The following is a 21864-nucleotide window of genomic DNA, read 5'->3' on the forward strand; positions in this document are numbered from 1 at the left end:
GACTCATTAAGACACATTTGATACCAGTCTGAGCCTGTGATCTCTACAGGCTCCGGGCAATAGACACTAACAAAGAGTAATCCTGGACCAGCGGGTGAAAAGATAAACCTGTTCATGTAACATAGTTGTAAAGGAAAAACTCTCACCTGACATGTATGTCAAACTCTATATGATCAAATGTGGACAAGTGTGCACTATGTCCAAAACACACACAGTTGAAGTCAGAAGTTTATATATACCTTAGCCAAATACATTTAAACTCAGTTTTTCACAATTCCTGACATTTAATCGTAGAAAACATTTTTAGGTCAGTTAGGATCACTACTTTATTTTAAGAATCTGAAATGTCAGAATGGGTCAGAAGTTTACATGCACTTTGTTAGTATTTGGTAGCATTGTCTTTAAATAATTTATCTTGGGTCAAACATTTTGGGTAGCCTTCCACAAGCTTCTCACAATAAGTTGCTGGAATTTTGTCCCATTCCTCCAGAAAGAACTGGTGTAACTGAGTCAGGTTTGTAGGGCTCCTTGCTCGCACAAGTTTTTTCCTTTCTGCCCACAAATCAGATTTGGCTTTGTGATGGCCACTCCAATACCTTGACTTTGTTGTTCTTAAGCAAGAGGTATACGCGTGTGGGGTCATTGTCCATATGGAAGACCCATTTGCAACAGAGCTTTAACTTCATGACTGAGATTTTGCTTCAATATATCCACATAATTTTCCTTCCTCATGATGCCATCTATTTTTGTGAAATGCACCAGTCCCTCCTGCAGCAAATCACCCCCACAACATGATGCTGCCACCCCCGTGCTTCACGGTTGGGATGGTGATCTTCGGCTTGCAATCCTCACCCTTTTTCCTCCAAACATAATGATGGTCATTACGGCCAAAAAGTTCCATTTAGGTTTCATCAGACCAGAGGAAATTTATCAAAAAGTAATATCTTTGTCCCCATGTGCACTTGCAAACTGCATTCTGGCTTTTTTATGGCAGTTTTGGAGCATTGGCTTCTTCCTTGCTGAGTAGCCTTTCAGGGTATGTTGATATAGGACTTGTTTTACTGTGGATATAGATACTTGTCTACCTGTTTCCTCCAGCATCTTCACAAAGGTCCTTTGCTGATGTTCTGGGATTGATTTACACTTTTCGCACCAAATTACGTTCGTCTCTAAGAGACAGAATGAGTCTCCTTCCTGAGGGGTATGATGGCTCATGGTCCTAAACCACTTACCAAAACTATAGTTAGCTAATATTAAATCTGTGGAGTGGGTAAAAAAAATTGTTTTAATGACTTCAACAAAGTTCTGACTTCAACTGTACATTTCTCCTTGTATGGCACATTTCAGGGGTAGAGGTATACCATATCATCTCTGAATTATTCACACAAATATTACCTGTGCAACAGCCATAACTGGACCAAATCACTCTGGGAATGTGGTCAGTTCGGCCAATTGCTGTATCAAACAAATGATAAAATTACCAATAAATAAATAAATCAATCATGCTTGTAATGCTGTATTTGCATTATCAATGACAGATCTATCCAACTTCATAGGCCAGATGGAAAAAAATCAAATTTTGTTAATGAAGTGTTGCTATCAGATATTGTGTTATTGTAGGCCTATAATTGGGGCGGTGCTATTTGTTCACTATGTAAATAAAACATCAAGAGAACAAATTAAAAAAATATAACTTAATAAAAAAAATTAAGAAAGAAAAGTGCCTTAAAATTGGTCCATAACGTAGAGAGTAAATTAATTCCAAATGAATGCATATTACTATTTTGCTTCTCTGAACTCACACTTGTCAATCATCCATAATTTTAGTTCTTTAATCTGTCCATTTCGCCTAAATTATGGATAATGATCATTTGTAATGCAACGTCTGAAAGAATTTTTAAAAAAAGAGACACTGTAAAAAACAAACAAACAAAAAAAAAACAAAAAACAAGACGTGGCACGATTTCCGTCTAGCGCAAATTTCAGTTAGAAAAACAATTGAAAAACAGCGCGATCAGACACAAAACGTGTACGGTGTGAACAGCCCCCAAGACAACTGACAATCTCACGTGGGCCACTGAAAATTTCAAACGGGCCGGATTTGGCCCACTGTTCGTCAGTTTAATAGACCTGATCTAGGAGATAAACTACAAACCTAGACAGCTGACAAGCACCTCAAAGGTTGACGTAAATTATTAAGGTGTAATCGAACACCAAATTGGATATCCGATACAAACTTACCATTACGGAGTTGAAAATTCAGTCTTGTCCCAGCAGTTCAAGAAATAGCATACTATATCACTAAACCTTTATTTGTTTTTAATTATTAAACATCCTAACACTTGACAACCACGTATCCCGTCAAAGCAGCGCGTGCCCGGTGTAGCGCGTCACTTTCCCAACAGCTCGTGCACCGACACGCGCTCAAAAATGTGCATAAACAAACTTACTTTTTCCTCTGCAAACTGACTTTCAGCTTCAACGACAGCAACTGTAATCCAAAAATCTGTCGTACGATGGCCGTTGTTATCCGTATACCGTACTAGACTTCTACAGTGTATTTCCAGGGAGACTGTTTTCAAAATATCTTATGACTCCATCAACTCAGTTGTTGATGTGGGTCGCGCTCGCGACTTACTGGCCTTTAACGGCTTTAAAATGAGAGGCGGTGCTTCACATGACGCCCAATGGGAAGTTCAGATAAACTTGGAAAATGAAACCCACGCATTTTTCTATAAAATATCTAATGAATGCATTAAACCATCATCTATGTACCTGTGCTATGGAATATAGCCAAATTGTGCAAACAGTGAAGGATGCCATTTGTTTCTCTCAGTCTCTCTCCCTCACCTACACTCCATAGAGTAAGGACTCTCTATTGCAGCTTATGTATTACTGTCCTACCAGCTGTCCTACTGACGCCTCGTGTTCCAGGCAGGTATCTTGTCGCACTCTCAAATTCACCATACTTCTAGAAAACTAGATTTTCACTCTAAATAATAAATTTTAATGAACAAAACACAATGTTACTAATTTGCATAGTTTTTGGGTCTTGGTAATTATGATAGGCATACATTATATCTTACAATAGTGGTATAATAATAGTGGAGTTTTGCTGGCACGATCTCCACAGCGAATCATATCGCAGTGTTGAACGAGAAATCGTACTTTGGCGGCATCTACTGGATGATCAATGGATGTGCACATGCAATTCACATTGAGAAAGGAGTGGTTTGACACAGCCCAGCTCCATCCTTGAGGGCCGTTCAAACAGAACACGTCATTGGGCTAAAAACTGTTAGACGCAACGTAACGAACAGAACCAAGGCTTATTATTGATAAGATACGTCCGGACATCGTTTTACTCTTTGAAAATGAGATTTTTGGTTATTTAAAGTATGATAGTTTTTGCAATTTTTTTTTTTAATGAAAGTGTCAAAAAAAATAGGGCAGTAGGGTTGGAGAGTAACAAAATACATATAAAGGGATTACTTATTTAAAATACAAATTATTAGTAACTGTATTCCAAATACAGTCGCTATTTAAATGTAATCAGAATAGTTACATTCAAAAAGTATTTGGATTTCTGAAGAGATTATTGTTTAGATAATTTTATTGTTATTTGTTTAATTGAATGTTTAGTCTGTTAAGTTGTAAAACATTTATACATATAAATTATGCAATCCAAAGTGCATTTAAACAGATGTAAAACATTTTCTTATGATGTGCTACATTCATACGAGCAGACAGAGAAGTAAGTTTGAAGTAAATTTGGAGCAGCAGAAATAGAAATAAACCTTGTGTAAATTGTCATGTGAGCATTTTAGCTTTATGCTAAGCTAAAATTATATTTCTAGCCATTTTACTTGCACCTGTTACCAGGAACAATCACATTTTATTATCAAGTGCATCCACTTTAGATAATTTTTTTTATGATCTTTGATATTAGGGCAAAAACCTTATTCTTGATGATCATTTTTGTTTAGTTTTTCTGTGAAAATATATAAAAATCCTTAAAACAAGGTCAATTTTCTTTATCTGGTTTTAGAACAACGCTGCTTAAGATATTTAGGTTTTTCAGATAATATATATTTTAACATATGCATTTTGTCTTTCTGTACTGGCAGAGTTTTTATAGACAAAACAAGTGAAAAAATCTACCAGTGCTGAAGAAGTAATCCAAAGTATTTTGATTACATAACTGACCTTAAATAATCTAACAGAATATGTTACACATTACATTTTACAGCATGTAATCTGTAACCTGTAGTGGAATATATCTGAAAAGTAACACTCCCATCCTTGCAGGGCAGTTACAGAGATTATGCGTGTAGTATTCGGCTGGTCGTGTTATTCTAACATGGCAGCCCCCATGTGTGGACCTTCTCCATGTAGAATAAAACCGATTTTTTAAGGTTACTGATATGACTGGAATCTTCATCTCATGTGAGTGGTCATGCTTTTATGCATATGTTTCAAAATAAAAATTAATTTCATTAGAAGTAAAACTTTTTAAATGAGGAAAAAATACTAAGCACACCTTTAATTTTCACATACATAAATGTAAGATTTCCAACAACAAGCCCCTTTTCTCTGAAGCTTTTAAAATCATTAAAAATCTACTATTAAGGTTAGTACCATGTGTTGGATGTAATCCAATTACAATTAATTAGTTACTGTAATAGAATACATTTTTTGTAAAAAATGTAGTATTTAAATACTTTTAATTAGGTAATAGTTACCGCCTTTCAATTAATTTAATTCATTTTCAGTACATAATAGGGTAATGCTTTTCTAATATATTATTTATTAGTAATAATATATTTAATACATGAATTATGGCCCCGTAACGAGTCATTGTGAAGAAGAAATGTGAGGTACTGAGTGTATGACTTGTGTTTAAAAATGAACAAGGAAGAAATATAGACATCATTTTTAATTATTGAGCAGAAAAGTGTTTTAGAAACTAGTGAAAAAGTAAAGTAATCAGTAATGTGATTACTTTTCCAATGAAGTAATTACAAATGTAATCTAATTTGTAGTGGATTACTATTTTTAAGTAATTTACCCAACAATAGTTAGTACTAATAGAAATGCTCTGTTATAAGATCTTTAAATAATACCAAGGTCATGTGTTTATTTTTTTTATATCCTTCCCCTGGCAGTATTATATGTGATATAAAGTGTTGTAATGTTGTTTAAAGCATACAAATAAATAAATAAAGAGCAGAACGTAGGTGTCTCGAGACCTGTAAAGTGCTCCTTTTATCCCTCTTTATAGGTCAGTGCACTGTCGCTTTAATAATTAGGCATCAGACTCAAGCGATTGCCAAAACTCTATTTCCGGGTTTTCCCCCTCCTCCCATTCGCAATTTTCCTAATAAATCACGCCTGTTTCCAGCAGCACTAACACGCCGGGTTGAAAATAAAACTATGTTGAAATTTGCGGTACTCTACCTTTGCGCGGGCTTTGTGGTAGGGAGCTCAAATCACAGAAGTGGACATGAGGACATCACCGACACATTGGAGGCGCATGTGACACAGGGACAAACCACTTTAAACGAGATGTTCAGGGAGGTGGAAAAGCTGATGGAAGACACGCAGCAGAAATTAGAGGAGGCTGTGCACCAGGTATGACAGGATGAAAAGCTTAACGGCTACAAATAGTTTAAGATTGGCATTGTGTTTGGCCAACTTTGCGCAATAGTCCATTACGCACGAGGATTAAACGCAATATCTAATAGAAAAACCGTTATCAAAACAATATTTTTCCCAGTTAAGTACAATGCTGTTAATCTGAACTTTATACTGATGCTATTTAATTAATATACTCAATCAGATGGACAACGAGTCTTCAAAGTCGCTGTTATATGGACGCAACTTTCCTGCCAATTTCCACAATGAAACTACAAGTGAGATTAATGTTGGAAACAAGACCTTCAAACTGATAGAGAGGATCGACAAGGTGGTTATTATTTATTCTTATTATGATAATTTTTTTTCCAAGTCTTTACCTGATTTAGTTTAGCTTTTTCTTTGCACTGTATTCCCATGATTGAATGTGTTTAATAACTCGTATGCCTTTTTATATCTTGATAGACATGAATCCATGATTGAAGTTGTAAAATAAATGTATATATGCCTATGTAAGATTATACAAATGAAAAATGGAGTGCTTTATATACTGCATTATGTATCTTAAAGTTTGTGAAAGCCTAATCTGACGTCATATGCCACATAGGAAAGCATTTAAAGAATCATCAAAGTAATTGCTTTTCCAGCACAGACTGTTTCCATTTCTATGTCTAAACACCTGGTTGTCCTCCCTAGGAAACTGACAATAAGACTGGAAAAACTATTTTTTCCAGAACTCTCATTCAGAGCACTGGACAGTGGAATGAAGTAGATCACGTAAGTCAAAGAAAAGTTTATATTAAAATCAACATGGATTTTCCACTTAACCAATCCTCAGATTAGGACCTGCTGTTTGCATGGGAAACGTGGTACATCAAGCCTCAGCTGTATTGCCTCATTAAGGAAATTTTTCTAAATGTGGTGAATTGCTGTAAACCATTTTAAAAAAACGGTCTGAGGGACAGATGGTCCACATCTGTCCTTTTAATGCTCATTGTGGCTCAAGGCGATTCCCATGTTCCAGTATTCCCATGTTCCAGTATTGGTTGCTATGTTAAACTACAATGTAAGCCATTACTTCTAATAAAAGATGTCTCTTACAGAAATTAGTCATTTAACTTTATGCAACTGTGCATAAATATAATAGTGCTTGTGCATCACCACATGCTATAAACTATTTTACAGATTGCAGTGTCTGTAGAGACTCTTGGGCCTGTAGTCATCTGACATGGTGACAATATATGGTGAAATTAGAACCGCTGGAAAAAATGCATGGAAAGTTGTGCATTGGGAATTTGTGGTCATTTGTTAGTGCCAGCAGTAATGTTGCCATTTAGCAACTCTAGTGTTTTATAAAAAAAATTTCAAAGTGTGGCAAATCTTCGCTCATATAAAGGCATGATAATGTATAGACCGCTGGTAATTATTGCAAAATAATCTGAGAAAAGTCCAACGATCAGGATGCCGACGTGGAGCTTTATACACTATAACACTTATTTACAGCTACTTATCGATAAATAAATAAATAAATAAATAAATAAATGAATGGATATTAAATATTTGAGTTGATCTATCAGAATCAAATAATCTAGAGAGCCTATATGCACACTATTTTTAGCTGTCTTTGTTCCTGCAGCATTGTTCCTATTAAGTTTTTCCATAGGGATTTCTTAAAATACTTCATAAAAGAGTTCTAAGCCATGAAACAAACCACCCAGCTCTGAGGTAAACCACAACATTACAACTTTTGATTTGGAAGCAAAAAAGTATTTGAAAACCAGACAAAGGCACAAGACTGTACTTTTACATGAGGGAATAAACTACAATCTCATGAAGCATAGCGAATGGTATAATTCAAAACGATGAAAAATGTCAAACTATTAATTTAACCCAAAGTCTTTCTAGCAAGTCAGTCCACTAGTGGCCATCTTTGGAATGCTCCCGGAAAGCTATTTCCAGTCATGAAAGTGCAGTCCCAATCTACTTAATTGGGGGAAGACCGAAATCACCAAAACAGCTGGTCAAGATTATGATCAAAAACCTATTTCAAATTGGCAGTAAAATCTGACAATTTTAGTATCATAGATTTAGCTTCTTTCCCTCAGATCAGTGGTTCCCAACACTGATTGTGGAGTACCACAAGCACTGCTCATTTTGTATGTATCCCTTATTTGATAGACCCAACTCTACTAATGAGCAGATGAGCTGAATCAGGAGTGTTAGATGAGTGAGATATCCAAAATATGCAGTGTTGGGGGTACTCCAGGATTAGGGTTGGGAACCACTGCCTTAGATTACTCTAAAAAAGCAATTAGCCTGGCTTGTATAGCTAATGCATATGCACGTTCTTGAGTTGATTGACAGACAATGTCTGTATCTAAAAGGCGGTTTAACTTGCTTTCTACATCCATTGATCGTTGGGCGGTCCAATTTCTCCCATTTATTTTAATAGAAGTGGCCTGTCTCTGATAAATAGTCTCTGTTTAACCTTTTTAATTATAAGTATTAAAACAATATATTTTAAATGTATTGCAAAATAGTCATATATATATCATGCATGCATGCACACACACACACACACACAAATAAATCTATGTAATTTGAGTGTAGAGAGACTGACTTGATTGTACAAAGTGTGTCATGGGAGAAACTGCATAGCTATGTTTGTGTGCTTTGTTTGCTGCGATTCTCTGATTTGTGGATATTTTTCTACTGGATTATGGGTAGTGTAGTTCATCACAAATTTGCAGATTCAACTTTAGTTGTTTTTCCTTAATGAATTTAAAATAATGTAGAATGGTGGCTTCAACAGAAGCATATACCATTGATTAACAACCACAGAGTTCAGGTCTGCTTTTAAATGTAATGAAAAGTTATAGAATTTTTACTTCTAGAACCAGATTGTTTCACTCCTTTATGGCACATGACATTGATTTTGCAGCTTGGAGTAATTTGGGATCTACATATGTTTTCTACATATTTCCAATTTGTATACTGTCAAATATAAACTAACTTGTGTTTGTCCTGGAACATCTGAATTTGTTTGACGAGAAGTGCTTTTGAGTGTTTCAAGTGACTCATTTGGAAAAGGCTCACCCACATGAGTCTAGACTCTAGATGATGTAAGTGTAGAGGGGGAGGGTAAGACTTTGTTCTTGGCTGCTAAGTGGTAGGTCGCTGTGCTGAGCACTATATTTCGGCACCTCGAGCTCTGTGTAAATGTGGTATTATGAAACAGCCAATGAGATCATAAAACATTAACCACATTAAACAATGGACTGAATTAAACCGCTAAGACCATTCACAGCTTCTGTGCTTTAAAGTAGCTTTTAAATAGTTCACCCACAAGTGAATATTCTCTCATTTACTCACCCTCATGCATCCCAGAGGCAAAGGAAATCCCTCAAAGGAACATTTTTAGATAAATATCTCAACTCTGTAGGTCCTTACAATGCAAGTGAATGGTGGCCAGAAATTTGAGAGTCCAAAAAGGCTGCATAAAAGTAATCCATAAAACTCCAGTGGTTAAATCCATGTCTTCAGAAGCGATATGATAGGTGTGAGTGAGAAACAGGTCAATGTTTAAGTAATTTTGACTATAAATTCTGCTTCCTGCCCAGTAGGTGGTGATCTGCATGAAGAATGTGAATCACCAAAAACAAAAGTGAAAGAGGAGCTTTATAGTAAAAAGGACTTAAATATCGATGTTTCTCACCCACACCTATCATATTGCTTCTGAAGACATGGATTTAACCACTGGAGTCATGTGGATTACTTTTGTGCTGCCTTTATGTGCTTTTTGGACTTTCAAAGTTTTAATCACCATTCACTTGCATTGTATGGACCAACAGAGCTGAGATATTCTTCAAAAAATCTTCGTTTTTGTCCTACAGAAGAAAGTCATACACATCTGGGATGGCATGAGGGTGAGTAAATGAGAGAATATTCACTTGTGGGTGAACTATCCCTAAGTATTTACAACCTAGATGAATTTGTTTCCCTCTTTTCCCCTAGACTAAGGGTGACAAAATGTACACAAGTTAATTATTGGTGATTTACCATATTGTAGTGTTTCTAACAAAACAAGACCGTTCAATAATATAAATGTTTTCACTTATCTTTGGATGCCAAGCTGTTGCAAATGTTCCAGAAAATAAAAAGGTGTTTTTGGTAAATGGTATTTGGGTGTTTCTTTTGCAGAGTTCCCAACTGGATTTCTGTCTGCGAGGCATAACACCTCTTTGGAATTTCCTAACCGGAAATCCAAAATGAAAATGCACACCTTATTACAGTAGTTTGAGTGGAGAAACCAGAGCAAAAAAAAAAAAAGAGGCTAAAATGTATAAACTGACTAAAATGTAGTATACTGGCTGACCCTATCAGAAAATAAAGGATTGGGAATCATAGGGAACTCTACTGTAAATGCAAAAACAGTGTCCGTATATAATGTCTGCGTTTTAATGCTTGTTTTACACAGGAGTGCATGATTGATGAGGATTGTGGGGACAGCAGCTACTGCCTGTATGAGATTGTCACCTCCAAATGTATGCCCTGCCAGACAGCTAATATGGTGTGTGCTTTTTAAAGTCCCTTTGCAGTCAGATAAAAATGAAAGGTATATTTATATATTAGTTCAAACATCAATAAGCATACAAATCTGTTTGTGCTGTTAGTAAATGTATTTGTATGTTCCAAAACTGGAAATATTTCTGAAGTGTAAGCTTATTGTATGAAAGCAAGTTTTATAGGCTAATCATATATTATATAATCAAATGTCCCTGTCTCTTGTTTCCTGATTAAAACAGATCAAAGTGGATCCTACATTTCTAGAAAAAAAGTAAAATGTTAAGCATTTCAAGCTAAATTATTTGCAGACAATTGTGCAGAATAAAATAAAACGAGGAAATTAGAGATGCCTTGCAAGCACTATAATGATCAATATTTTATTAAAGATTTTGTTTATTTGCATTGATCATTTCTTGTTTCAAAGAGGAAAAAAAACAACAACATTAATTTTTGTTCTTGCTAATTTCCTGTTCTGATACGTGTATTCATAGGAATGTACAAAGGATGAGGAGTGTTGTGGCGATCAGCTGTGTGTGTGGGGTGTTTGTGCTCCAAACAGAACTAAAGGACAGTCTGGGACAATCTGTCAATTCCAGACTGACTGTAGTCCTCAACACTGCTGTGCCTTCCACAAAGGTAGGACACTACTGAGACACTTCAACATATTGACCTAATAAAGAGGTGGAAAATGTTAAATTAGTTTAAAAGATCATGAATGTCATAGTACACTATAGTGATAAACTACATGGCCAAAGTATGTGGACAGGATACCCCAAAAACGCACCCATATGAGCTTGATTAACATCTCATTTCAAAATTAAAGGGATAGTTAAAACCTTGAAACACAAAAATATTTTGGGCCGAATGACAGCCTCAGTCACCATTTACTTTCAAAAGCTGCAATGATAGTGAACGGTAACTGAGGCTAACATTTCTGCCTAACATCTTTTGTGTTCCAGGGGAAGAAAGAAAGTTGTATGGATTTGGAAAAACACAAGGGTGAGTAAATGAAATACAAATCTGTCTTCATTTTGGGTAAACTATCCGTTTAGTAGCGAGTTTGTCCTCCATTGCTACAACTCTTCTGGGAAGGCTTTCCACTAGATGTTAGAAGTTTAAACATGGCTGTTGGGATTTGCTCCCAGTCTGACATTAGTATCAGTGCAGTTAGGAACATTTGAGCTATGTGGTCTGGCTCGCAGTTAGGGTTCCAAATCATAGCTAGTCACATTTCCACAGCAGGCTCTGAAAACAATATCTTTATGGACCTTGCTTTGTGAGGCGCTACATTGAAAGTCACTTGAGCTCTTTGGCATGCTTTATTGTACTGTAGGGGATTGCATGGCTGTACTGTATGCTTCATTGTGTGGACTTGTTTGAAATGGGTATACCTACAATGGCAAATTAAAAAAGGGTGTCCACAAACCTTTGGCCATGGAGTTATCCACAATGATATCCAAGATATCCACAATGGGCAGTGGTTTACATTGTAACACATCTGGAAAAATATCTAGTTCCACAGAGAGCAGGGGCCTCCCAGTTAGACGATTTGGCATCTGCTGTACCTCTCTCTCTGTGCTTGCGTTCTCACTCTCTCTTTGTATTTTTCTGTTTTAATGCTTTATTGGCATGACAAATATTTGTCATTTTACATATTGCCAAGCATTTACAGTTGACCTGCATAATTGAAATTATCTTAAATAAATAATAGGATATCACTCAGAAAACATCCGTTACTCATCAGATAACAAGAGTCAATGATATTCTCTGCCCATGTATGGAGGAGTAGTTTAGCATTTCATGACATTGGACAATGTATTACATAATTTATGGTGAATTCATTGTTTTGAGCCAGATATTACATTGGTGACTTGTGAATAAAAATAAAGGTAAAAAGAGAATGAGCTGGGTACGGCACAAGACCCATTTTCTCGATGGTAGCTTGTGAAAGGAACTGTGGCACGCTCATTCCCTCCGTAGTGCTAGGGTCTTCTCCTTAGGCAAGAGAGAACAACCCTTGAGCCCCCCTCATGAGGGTTGCAACTTTCTTGATTATACCTTTTTGCAAACGCCTTCATCTATATGTGCTAATACCATCCTTCATCTCTCTGTAAGGATCCAGAATAAAATGGATCCTTAGTACTCCAATGCTGTTTTTCAAGGAGCGATTTTAAAAAGGGCCGAATTTTGGCGTAAGTTGCTACCCGTGTCAGTGGAGGAAGAGATCCTGGTGCCTGAGAATTTGGGTTTGCTGCTGCTATTTCAACACTGTACTTTGGCTCATACCTCACCTAGACGGGAGGTTTGAATGGCTCACTCCAATCAATCTCTGACATGCTCTGAGAGTTCCGTGATAGCTCAACAACTGCTAAATTTCCAGAATCCCCAGTAAGCGTTGGTTAAGGGTCAATCGAGTGGATCGAGCAGTTTACGATCTACTCTACCTGCTCTAGTATATCATTCTTATAACTCTGATGCATATTCTGCTGGAATTCCGCGGCTCTGTGCATCCCTGTTTTTTGGGCTCCAAGGTGGGTGGGGAATAAGAATGATTACTTAATAAGATGATAACTTAAAATATGGCTTCAAAACACACTTCCAAAAAGCGTTTTTTTTTTTTTTAGACTTTGAAACCGACTGTATTTCAGAGAGTAAATGATTACTCATGCTGAAGAGTGGACAAGGTTTATAATCCTTGAAGCAGCATCACCAGATTTGCCAATCACTAAACTTTCTCCATTTGCTATACACAAGGGTATCACAGGAATAGCGAACAGTGAAAGATGTGAAAAAGTTACGATACAGGCAAATTCTAGTGGAATGCTGTAAAAAGGCAAATGCAGAGAATTTACTACGAGCCACACTTATAGCTGGAGTTCAAATAAAGGCATCACCTCATCCAATATTAAATTACAGCAAAGGAGTGATCCGCACCAAAGAATTGGATTATGTGGATGAAGTAGGGTTGGGCGACGTCCCCTAAATTGGCAGTTGACGATGTTGACCGTAAAACATCGCGATGGACGATGATATCGTCGGTGGGGCGGGGGATTATATAATTTCATATAATTTTCAAAAATATGAAAAATTATAATTTCGTTATTTTTACTAACCCAACTAATGACTCGTCTGCGCTTTATCAGTAGGTTGCACGACACGTGAAGCTTTTTTTTTTTTTTTTTTAGCTTTCACTTAGAGTTCTTCACTTTTTATTTTAATATCTCTTTACATAAATACTATTTTCCACTTAAAAACTATAATTTCGTTATTTTACTCACTGATGAGCAAAAGGTCGAGGCAGAAATGACCATGTACCTGCAGGAAATGGCCATTGATGGGGAAGAGGACCCGCTGACTTGGTGGAAAGCGAACGACAAAAGGTTTCCGTTCATGGCAAGATTAGCACGGAAATATCTGTGCATATGTGCTACCAGTACTCCATCAGAGCGGGTCTTCAGCACAGCGGGTAGTGTAGTTACTCCAATCCGCAGCTTATTAAAACCAGATAAAGTGAATATGTTGGTATTTCTGGCCAGAAACATTGAAATTTAAACATGGTCTATGGTGAAAGATATTAGACTTCTTTACGCATTTTTCGCCATCCGTTGCGGAGCTATTCGATTTTCCATATTTTTTAAACGTTCATTTGTGTAGTTCATATGACCACTTTACAATATTTCAATAACATAATTTATTTTGTAGCCTGTGCTGAAGTTAATTGTGCTGCTAATTATAAGTGAAATGTTAATGCCGAGTTCGGTCTGAGTGTTGTTCCCGTTTTCTTGTTCTTTATTTGTTGTTCTTCTATGTTTTAATAAATGTGTTATTCATATTCACCTTGTTTCTTTCATTTGATTTGACATTATGGATTTATGGCCAAGGAAATCTTTCTTTAAAAGTATTAACCAGACAAAAGTTATTTGACGTTCGCTGGTCTTGGTTTATCTTAAACTGCCGCTTCAGTGTATACAAGAGCTATGTGACAATGAGCAAGATTTTGAGACACTACAACTACTAATAATTAATTAATAAAGGCCATTTTCTTGTAGCCTACAACATAAAATATTTTAATCTAAATGTACAGTGTAAGACATGTAAAAAAAAAAAAAAGATCAATATTTGTGTAGCCTGCCTGACACGGTATTTTCACAGACTAACACGTCACGTCTCTGGCATATACTACAGTATTTAAAATGGCATATATGCATTAGATATATTCTCAATTTAATTTACAGAGCAATCCCTGCAAAGTTTTTAGGTTGACTATAGAAGAGACTAGGATTAGTGAGTCACACTAGCAAGACTCGCAAAAGGGGGCGTGGCATCGTGATGGTGGCTCTACATCGTGACGTTGGTCAGCCATCACGATGGACGATGATATCGTCCATCGGCACAACACTAGGATGAAGATGAAATTACCTGTGAGCTCAAACCCCAAGGAGTAATAAATGTGAAAAGAATAATCAAAAGAGGGGACGAGTTATCAAATCTGGTACATCACTTTTAATAAACCTCTTCCCCCAGAAAGAATTCAAATCAGGTATCCGAGTGTCACAGTGGATTCATTCATGCCTAATCAATTACAATGTTTTAAATGTCAAAAATATGGTCATTGGTCAAATGGTTGCAAAAATAAAAGCCTCTGTTGCAAGTGTGAAGACCACAACATGGAGAGCTGTCAGAAATCACCAAAATGCTGTAATTGTACAGGAGACAATTAGGCTGCATCAAAAGAATGTCCTACATGGATCAAGAAGGAAATCCGAGAATTGGCTGCACAAAGCTACTCTGAGTCAAGGAAAATGGTAGACGCGGTCCCTTTTACACTGAGTAAAACATATGCTTCTGTTGTCAAGAAATGTGAAGAACACTGAATTCACCTGGATGCACAAAGATAAACCTCAATGTAAATGGCAATAAATCTCTCCCAAGGATCAAGAATACATGAACCCAAAGTGAATCCACCTCAATCAATACTCAAGTTTAATCAGAACTCCAATAGAAAATCAAACTACAAATAAAAATACAAGAAATTGAGTTGTTCACAAGCAAAAGATGAATTGGCAAAGACAAAACAAACCAAAGATGTTGAAATTAAAGACTGGGATAATCTGAGTAGAAGTCCATCCCCAAAAGGAAAAATCAGGGAAATACTCCTATTTTTCCTACATGAGCATGGAAAATGTTTTTATCCAATTGAACTGTCGTGGACTTGTTGCAACACCTTGCTACAATTGTCTTCAGGAGACAAAACTACCACCAGATTTTACCTTCTCTTTTAAAAATGTTAAATACTTTTGGTTCTATTAATAGACTGACTTCTGGAGCTACAGCCATTTTAATCAGAAACAATGTGACACCTAGTCGTGTCAATGTGAACCGTAATTTACAGGTAACAGCAGTAAATTTAATAAAGTTACAATATGTTCCATATACATTCCTCCAAATCTTACTGTAACACACAAGGACCTGGATGGCCTAGTAGCCCAACTCCCTTCTCCATATATACTCATGGGAGACTTTAATAGTCACAACACTCTGGGGAAATACTCATTGTGACACCAAGGGGAAGAGGGTAGAAGAATTCCTAGAAAATCACGCCTTGTTTTCTAAATGATGGATCCAGCACTTGCCTACTCCCAGGGCACGGAACATACTCTGCAATTGACCTATCAATTTGCGAACCAAATTATTTTTAGACCTTTCATGGAAAGTATGGCAGGACCTATGTGGTAGTGACCGCTTTCCATTTAATACTAACCCTAAAAGGAAAAGAAGCTCTAAGAATACCAAGATGGCAGTTTAAAAAAGTAAACCGGTATCATTTTCAAACTCTTTGCTATGAAAGGTTTAATGAAGTCTCTGAAGATGATCCAGACGCTATTAAACAGTTCAAAAGCACACTCCTCTACATAGCAAATGAGACCATTCCAAAAACATCAAACACAAAATGCAAACGGATGCCATGGTTTGATGATGAATGCAAGACCACTATAAAAGAACGGAAGAGGAAAGATTATTCTTCAGAAGGCCAGCAAATGAAAATCTTGTTAAGGTTAAAATAAGTAGGGCACAAGCTCGAAGAATAATAAATGAAGCTAAAAGGAAAATTTGGAGACAATTTGTATCTGGTCTGATATAAAGTACCTCAACAAGAAAGGTCTGGAATCTGATTCAAAGGATGAAGGGCAGGGATGATTGAACTCAAATTCCGCACATCAAATATCAAGACACTATTCTAACTCCAAAACAAGAAATTGCAAATACCTTAGCAAATTTTTTTTGAATAGAACTCCTCATTTGAGAATTGCCTTAATGCCTTCCAAGTTTTTTGAGCACAGGATGAGAAGGTATACATTTTTCATCTAATAAGGAACCCTATAATCAATTGTTCACAATGGAACAAATTGACGCGCGCTATAAACCGAGCACATGATACGGCAGTGGGACCAGATGATATACACTAACAATTTTTTTTATTTGCCTCGCATTATCCTGTCTCTAATTTTAAAACATTTTAACTCCATTTGGATATCAGGGAGCATAATCATTCCCATCCCAAAAAAAGGAAAAGAACATAATGACCCCAACAATTACTGCCCAAAAGCCCTGACAAGTTGCTTATGCAAAACCATGGAGAGAATGGTTAATTAATGTCTAGTATGGATCCTGGAATCGCAACATCTCATAGGTAAGGATCAGTGTGGCTTCAGAAAAGGGAGAAGTACTGTGATCACCTCATCAGCCTTGAATGCTACGTACAAGATGCTTTCATCTGAAAAGAACATGCAGTGGCTTATGACACCACTTGGAAGTTCAGTTTTTGAATGGATTTATATCAACTTGGTTTTAGAGGACACTTACCCATTTTTATTGCTAATTTTCTATCAAACGAGTAGGTAATACCCTATCTGACCCTCATAAACTAGTTATGAGTACCACAAGGAACCATTTTACAGTTACAATTTTGGTTTCAAAATCAACAGCATTGCAAAAGCTGTCGGGGATCCATTGCAGTCTTTATGACATTGGTATTTGCTACAGAAGCAAATCCATGAATATCATTGAACAAAAAATTCAGCTGACAATTAACAATTCAGTCCTGGTCAGTATCAAAAGTTTTCAAAAGACTGAATCTCTCCATCTTGACCCAGAGATATTCATGGATGGTGAACCCATCAGAACCAAATTCCTTGGAGTAACTCTTGACAGTAAATTGAATATTAAAAGATAAATGTCTTAAAGCCTTGAACATTTTAAAGGTTTTATGTAAAACAAAATGGGGTGCAGAAAGTTAAGTACTTTTAAATCTCTACAGGGTACTAATTCGATCACGCCTGGATTATGGAAGTATAGTGTATGGATTATCCAGGAAATCATATATCTGACTCTTGGACACAGTACATCAAGGCATAGGTCTGGCTTTAGGGGCTTTTATTACATCACCAATTCAAAGTTTGCATGTTTGCAAATGAACTTTCTCTGGAGAACCGATGCCTCAAACTAGCCCTACAGTATACAACAAAGAAAACCCAACCTACCATCCTGTTTTCTCAGCCCCTTCAAGCCTATATGAACAAAAGCCAAGACATATCTGACCTTATGGACTACGGATCAAACCACATTTACAAAATTTCAAAGTAGATCTGAGCATACTGGAACAGACAAACTTTAGTAAAATTCCCCCTGGAACTTTAAAAAGCTAAAAATAATCATAAAAAAACTCAAAATCTGAAACCCACCCAAATGTCTTTCAACAACAACAACTTTTCATTAGAGAAATATTTCCATCACATATCCCAATATATACAGATGGATCAAAATCTGAGGATCATGTGTCATCTGCATTTGTGATCAACCATCAAAAAAAGGAATTTCCATCCCCGATCACAGCTCAATTTTTACAGCAGAGGCAAACACTATCGTCTTACCACTGGACTTCATAAAGACTATGCAACAGAGAAACTTTCTGATAATTTAAAATTCAAAATCTTATCTTCAAGCAATGTCATCTTTAATAAATGATCACCCAATGCTTGTAAATATTTGACGCAAACTACTGGATTTAGAGGCCCAAAATTTCAATATATGCTTCTGCTGGGTACCTGGACCCTGTGGAATCCCAGGAAATGAAGCAAAAAGAGGCTTTATCAGCAGATTTCCAAAAGTGGCCAATACCTCCCACTGACCTAAAACCCATAATAAATTAATATATTAAAAAACAAATGGCAAACTGAGTGGGATCAATTCATCATGAACAAACTCCATGAAATCAGCCCTATTGTTGGCGAAAGAAGTTCCTCTCTGTTTTCAAATTGCTGGGACTAGATTGTTTACACCTGCTGTCGAATTGGGTCACTCCAGGTTGACAAGTTTTTAATATTAGGAGAAGATTCACCAACATGTACCTTCTGCCAGAATCCATTATCCCTTAAACATGTTTTATTAGACTGTACTGCCCTTAACCCATGCCTTTTTTATTCAGTCAGCACTCTGGAAGAAATGTTTAAAAAAAAAAAAACGAACGCAATTTCAGTTTAGAAAATTTATTTTAAAAACCTCTTATAGAATTGCTTACACATTTCTCGAAATGGAAATAGCCATAGAATCTGGCATTGTGTTTTAAAACGAACAAAAACAATAGTGACAATAGTATTGTAATGGAAACAGACTCGAGACATATCTTACTCCCTTTCTCTCTCCATCTCAAGCCCTTCTCTTTCCTGTGTGCCGTCCCAAGCCACAAGAACGCCAGGGCTGTCATGATCACCCTAACCAGCTAATGGGGCTATTACTGTGGGACGATGAAGGCCCGCTTGAGCACTGCCCGTGTGCTGCAGGTCTGCAATGCCAACCTCTCGGGTGAGCGAGAAATTTATCACAATCTCATACATTCCTTGCATGTATCTTTGATCTGTTTTGGTCCAACCCAAAATAATTAGCCTGTTATGATTTGTACATTTTGTATATTAAAATAAATGTGTATTAACAATATTTCCAGAAAGGAAATGAAGAGACATTTATAAAAAATAGGTATTAATTGCTCTTTATGTTGCAGGAAAGAATCATTGTGTGTATGAGAGAGAAAAACACATCTGGTTAAGGGATCATGGACCAATATCCAGGCCCTCATGGAATTTGCACATGCAGATCTTCTCCAGAATGAAACTATCCATCATTCACAAAGTTAGCTCTGCACTTTGCATATTTTATATATATGTATTTACTTACTTGCCTGTTTTGACGCTTTCAGCTAATATGAGAATTACTCCTGTAGTAACTTACTAAAATAAACTGGACTATAGAAGTAAATCAGTTTTGTAGATTTCGCCACAAAATCTGTCCAGGCCTAAACATTTGTCGTATTTTAATTTGTAATGCATTCACAGAAATCTCTGCACTCTATTATAGGGTTACAACGGTATGAGATTTTCATGATATGATAACAGAAAATATTACGGTATCACGTATACGGTATTCCACAATTACTATTATCAGTGAAAACAGAAGGGTTATTTTATAATTTTTTTTTTGAGCAAACACTTTATTATAATTGAAACTTGAAACAATTTATTTTATTGAAATATGTGTAAGAAAAAAAAGTCTCCCTTTTGAAAAAATAAGGCTAATAGAATTATAATAATAAATCAAATTATAAACATGATAAAAAAAAATAGCATGTAACTATAACATGTTATATAACTAAAGCATGTTAGTTTGTTAAATTGACTACTAAATGGAAAAAGAACATCAGCTGTGTGAGCTTTTGAAGTATTGTCCTATGATTATTAACAGTTAATATATACTGCTCCTGTCTGTACCTTTTAACTCTGTGCTTCTCAACTGGTTGAGCTTCAGGACAGACTTTACATTGGACATCAAGTGTCGACCTGCCATAGATTAAACATAACCTGTATTTAATGTATCTTGGGTTGCATAGTTTTGTTCATGGTTTTCCAGTACAAGGACATGCATCAAGTGACATTATTTTTGTTGTTGATGTCAACGTTTGACTTTCATCACACAACTGAATAACACCGGCTGCATGACTATGATAAATGAATACCGCAAGAGGTAGATTAACATACAGGCGCGAAGGGACTTCAACATTTCTAAATTGCACAAATAATAAATGCATATATTCGTCTCTGGCTTGCTTTTGCTCGCATGTCAATGATGCAGAGATCTACTTTTATCACTGAGAAGGTTTACCTGCAAAATTAGTAGCACCAAACATCACAAGCAGCCTCAAGAATGCACAGAGTAGCCGTATAACACTTTTACTTGAGCAGAATATTGCACTGCAGATCGCAAAATTTGTTCAAAGGGGAAAGCCAGATATAAATGGCGCGCTCAAGTGCATGGTTGCCAGATTGCACAAAATAAGTATTACATTAGGCGGAATATCTCCTATTTGCTTAAGTATAAATCTCAAACTGGGGGGTGTTTCATCTCTTATCTGGCAACCATGAGCATGGTAAATGCTTGTGGAGACGCGTTATGTCCCAATGCAAGTTAACTGAAATATCCAATGAAAAATAAAAACGCTTTTACGATAAATGAGGCGGTAAATTTCCCATGTCTGCATCAGCTGTTTGCGAGATTAATATAAAATCTGCCTCGGCAGTCTTAAAACGTCTATCACTCTGGCGGCCGCCAAAATATCTTCAATGGGAGAACCATGGCATTGCTCTTTCCCTGCTGTCCGCGACCCAGTCCGAATAAACCAGTTCAGAAACACTGCTTTAACTCCCACACACACTCATGTCAGACCCCCTCGCCTCACTTCTCTGATATTTTCTCCGCTGTGTGTGTGTGACGCAAGTTGACGAGTCTGAGAGGCAGACGAGGAGGAAAGGAGATGCGCACGCGCATGTGAGATTCTCCGTCCGGTTGCATTTTTTCCTCAATACCGTAGATAAGCAAATGTACATGGTATGATAACCGTCAATTTTCAAACCGTGGTATACCGTTGCAACCCTACTCTACTAGAATAAAAGTGCCTTCTTATTGTCTCCTAATTTAATGGGATGTGCTCTTTATTTATGTAACTTTTTATTTTAATGTCATTGTAATATTTTGTTAGAATATGACAATGTTGACCAAGCTTGACATGGTTTCAATTCAAGATTAGTATCCGCTGGGTACTAGGACCATTTCAACATGTACATGTACTGTAATAAAGTTTACGTATGAACAGCAGGTGGCAGTGTTTGATTGCATTAGATACAAAGTTAAAGGGACAGTTCACCAAAAAATGTAAATTGTCATTTACCCAATCTCATGTTGTTCCAAACCTGTATGACTTTCATCAATGGAACAAAAGGAGATCCTCAGTCACCATTTACTTTCATTGCATCTTTTTTACCATGCAATCAAAACTGGTTGTCAGTCCCTTACATTCTCCCAAACATCTCCTTTTGTGTTTCACAGAAGTAATTGGGGTTTGGAACAGTTTGAGTAAACTAACACTTAAGGTTGGTCAAGTGTAGCTGAAAAAAAAAAAACTGAAGAATAATTCATTCAAACTTAGCGGCATGTTTTCACACAAATGTTGTGTTTTGATGGGGAAACTGTTAATTTTCAGTTAAAAACTAGACCGACATTATATTCCATATTTTGATCCAGGATATGAAGTATTAAAATATATGCATACAAACTATT

The 21864-nt window shown here is 36.5% G+C and overlaps 2 protein-coding genes across 11 annotated transcripts in view; one reads left to right on the top strand and one right to left on the bottom strand.

The window, feature by feature from the left end:
* The window catches only part of mical2b (microtubule associated monooxygenase, calponin and LIM domain containing 2b), a 72934-nt gene extending 70321 nt beyond the window's left edge, over window positions 1-2613 (bottom strand). For 9 of the 10 annotated variants that reach the window (XM_052119535.1, XM_052119541.1, XM_052119540.1 and 6 more), the window contains exon 1: window positions 2451-2613. The gene's annotated coding sequence lies outside the window, so the exon portion shown is untranslated. Of the gene's footprint in view, window positions 1-1395; window positions 1450-2450 lie in introns of those variants that run through there. The other variant, XM_052119534.1, reaches the window with a different exon arrangement.
* Window positions 2614-5374: 2761 nt separating this feature from the next.
* On the top strand, window positions 5375-21396 carry dkk3b (dickkopf WNT signaling pathway inhibitor 3b). The gene is made up of 7 exons (XM_052119814.1): window positions 5375-5631; window positions 5840-5965; window positions 6331-6411; window positions 10112-10204; window positions 10692-10836; window positions 18912-19062; window positions 19259-21396. The coding sequence occupies exons 1-7, from the start codon at window positions 5434-5436 to the stop codon at window positions 19278-19280; spliced, it is 816 nt and encodes a 271-aa protein (XP_051975774.1). The 5' UTR covers window positions 5375-5433; the 3' UTR covers window positions 19281-21396.
* Window positions 21397-21864: the final 468 nt, after the last annotated feature.

The sequence above is a fragment of the Xyrauchen texanus genome, chromosome 46, assembly GCF_025860055.1.
Source record: "Xyrauchen texanus isolate HMW12.3.18 chromosome 46, RBS_HiC_50CHRs, whole genome shotgun sequence".
Lineage (NCBI taxonomy): Eukaryota > Metazoa > Chordata > Actinopteri > Cypriniformes > Catostomidae > Xyrauchen > Xyrauchen texanus.

Bases quoted from the DNA above. Each gene is read 5' to 3' on its own strand.
- dkk3b (XM_052119814.1), top strand. From the start codon at position 5,434: ATGTTGAAATTTGCGGTACTCTACCTTTGCGCGGGCTTTGTGGTAGGG. The intron at 5,632-5,839 runs GTATGACAGGAT...ATACTCAATCAG, and splicing joins TAGAGGAGGCTGTGCACCAG to ATGGACAACGAGTCTTCAAA. The intron at 10,205-10,691 runs GTGTGTGCTTTT...GTGTATTCATAG, and splicing joins CCTGCCAGACAGCTAATATG to GAATGTACAAAGGATGAGGA.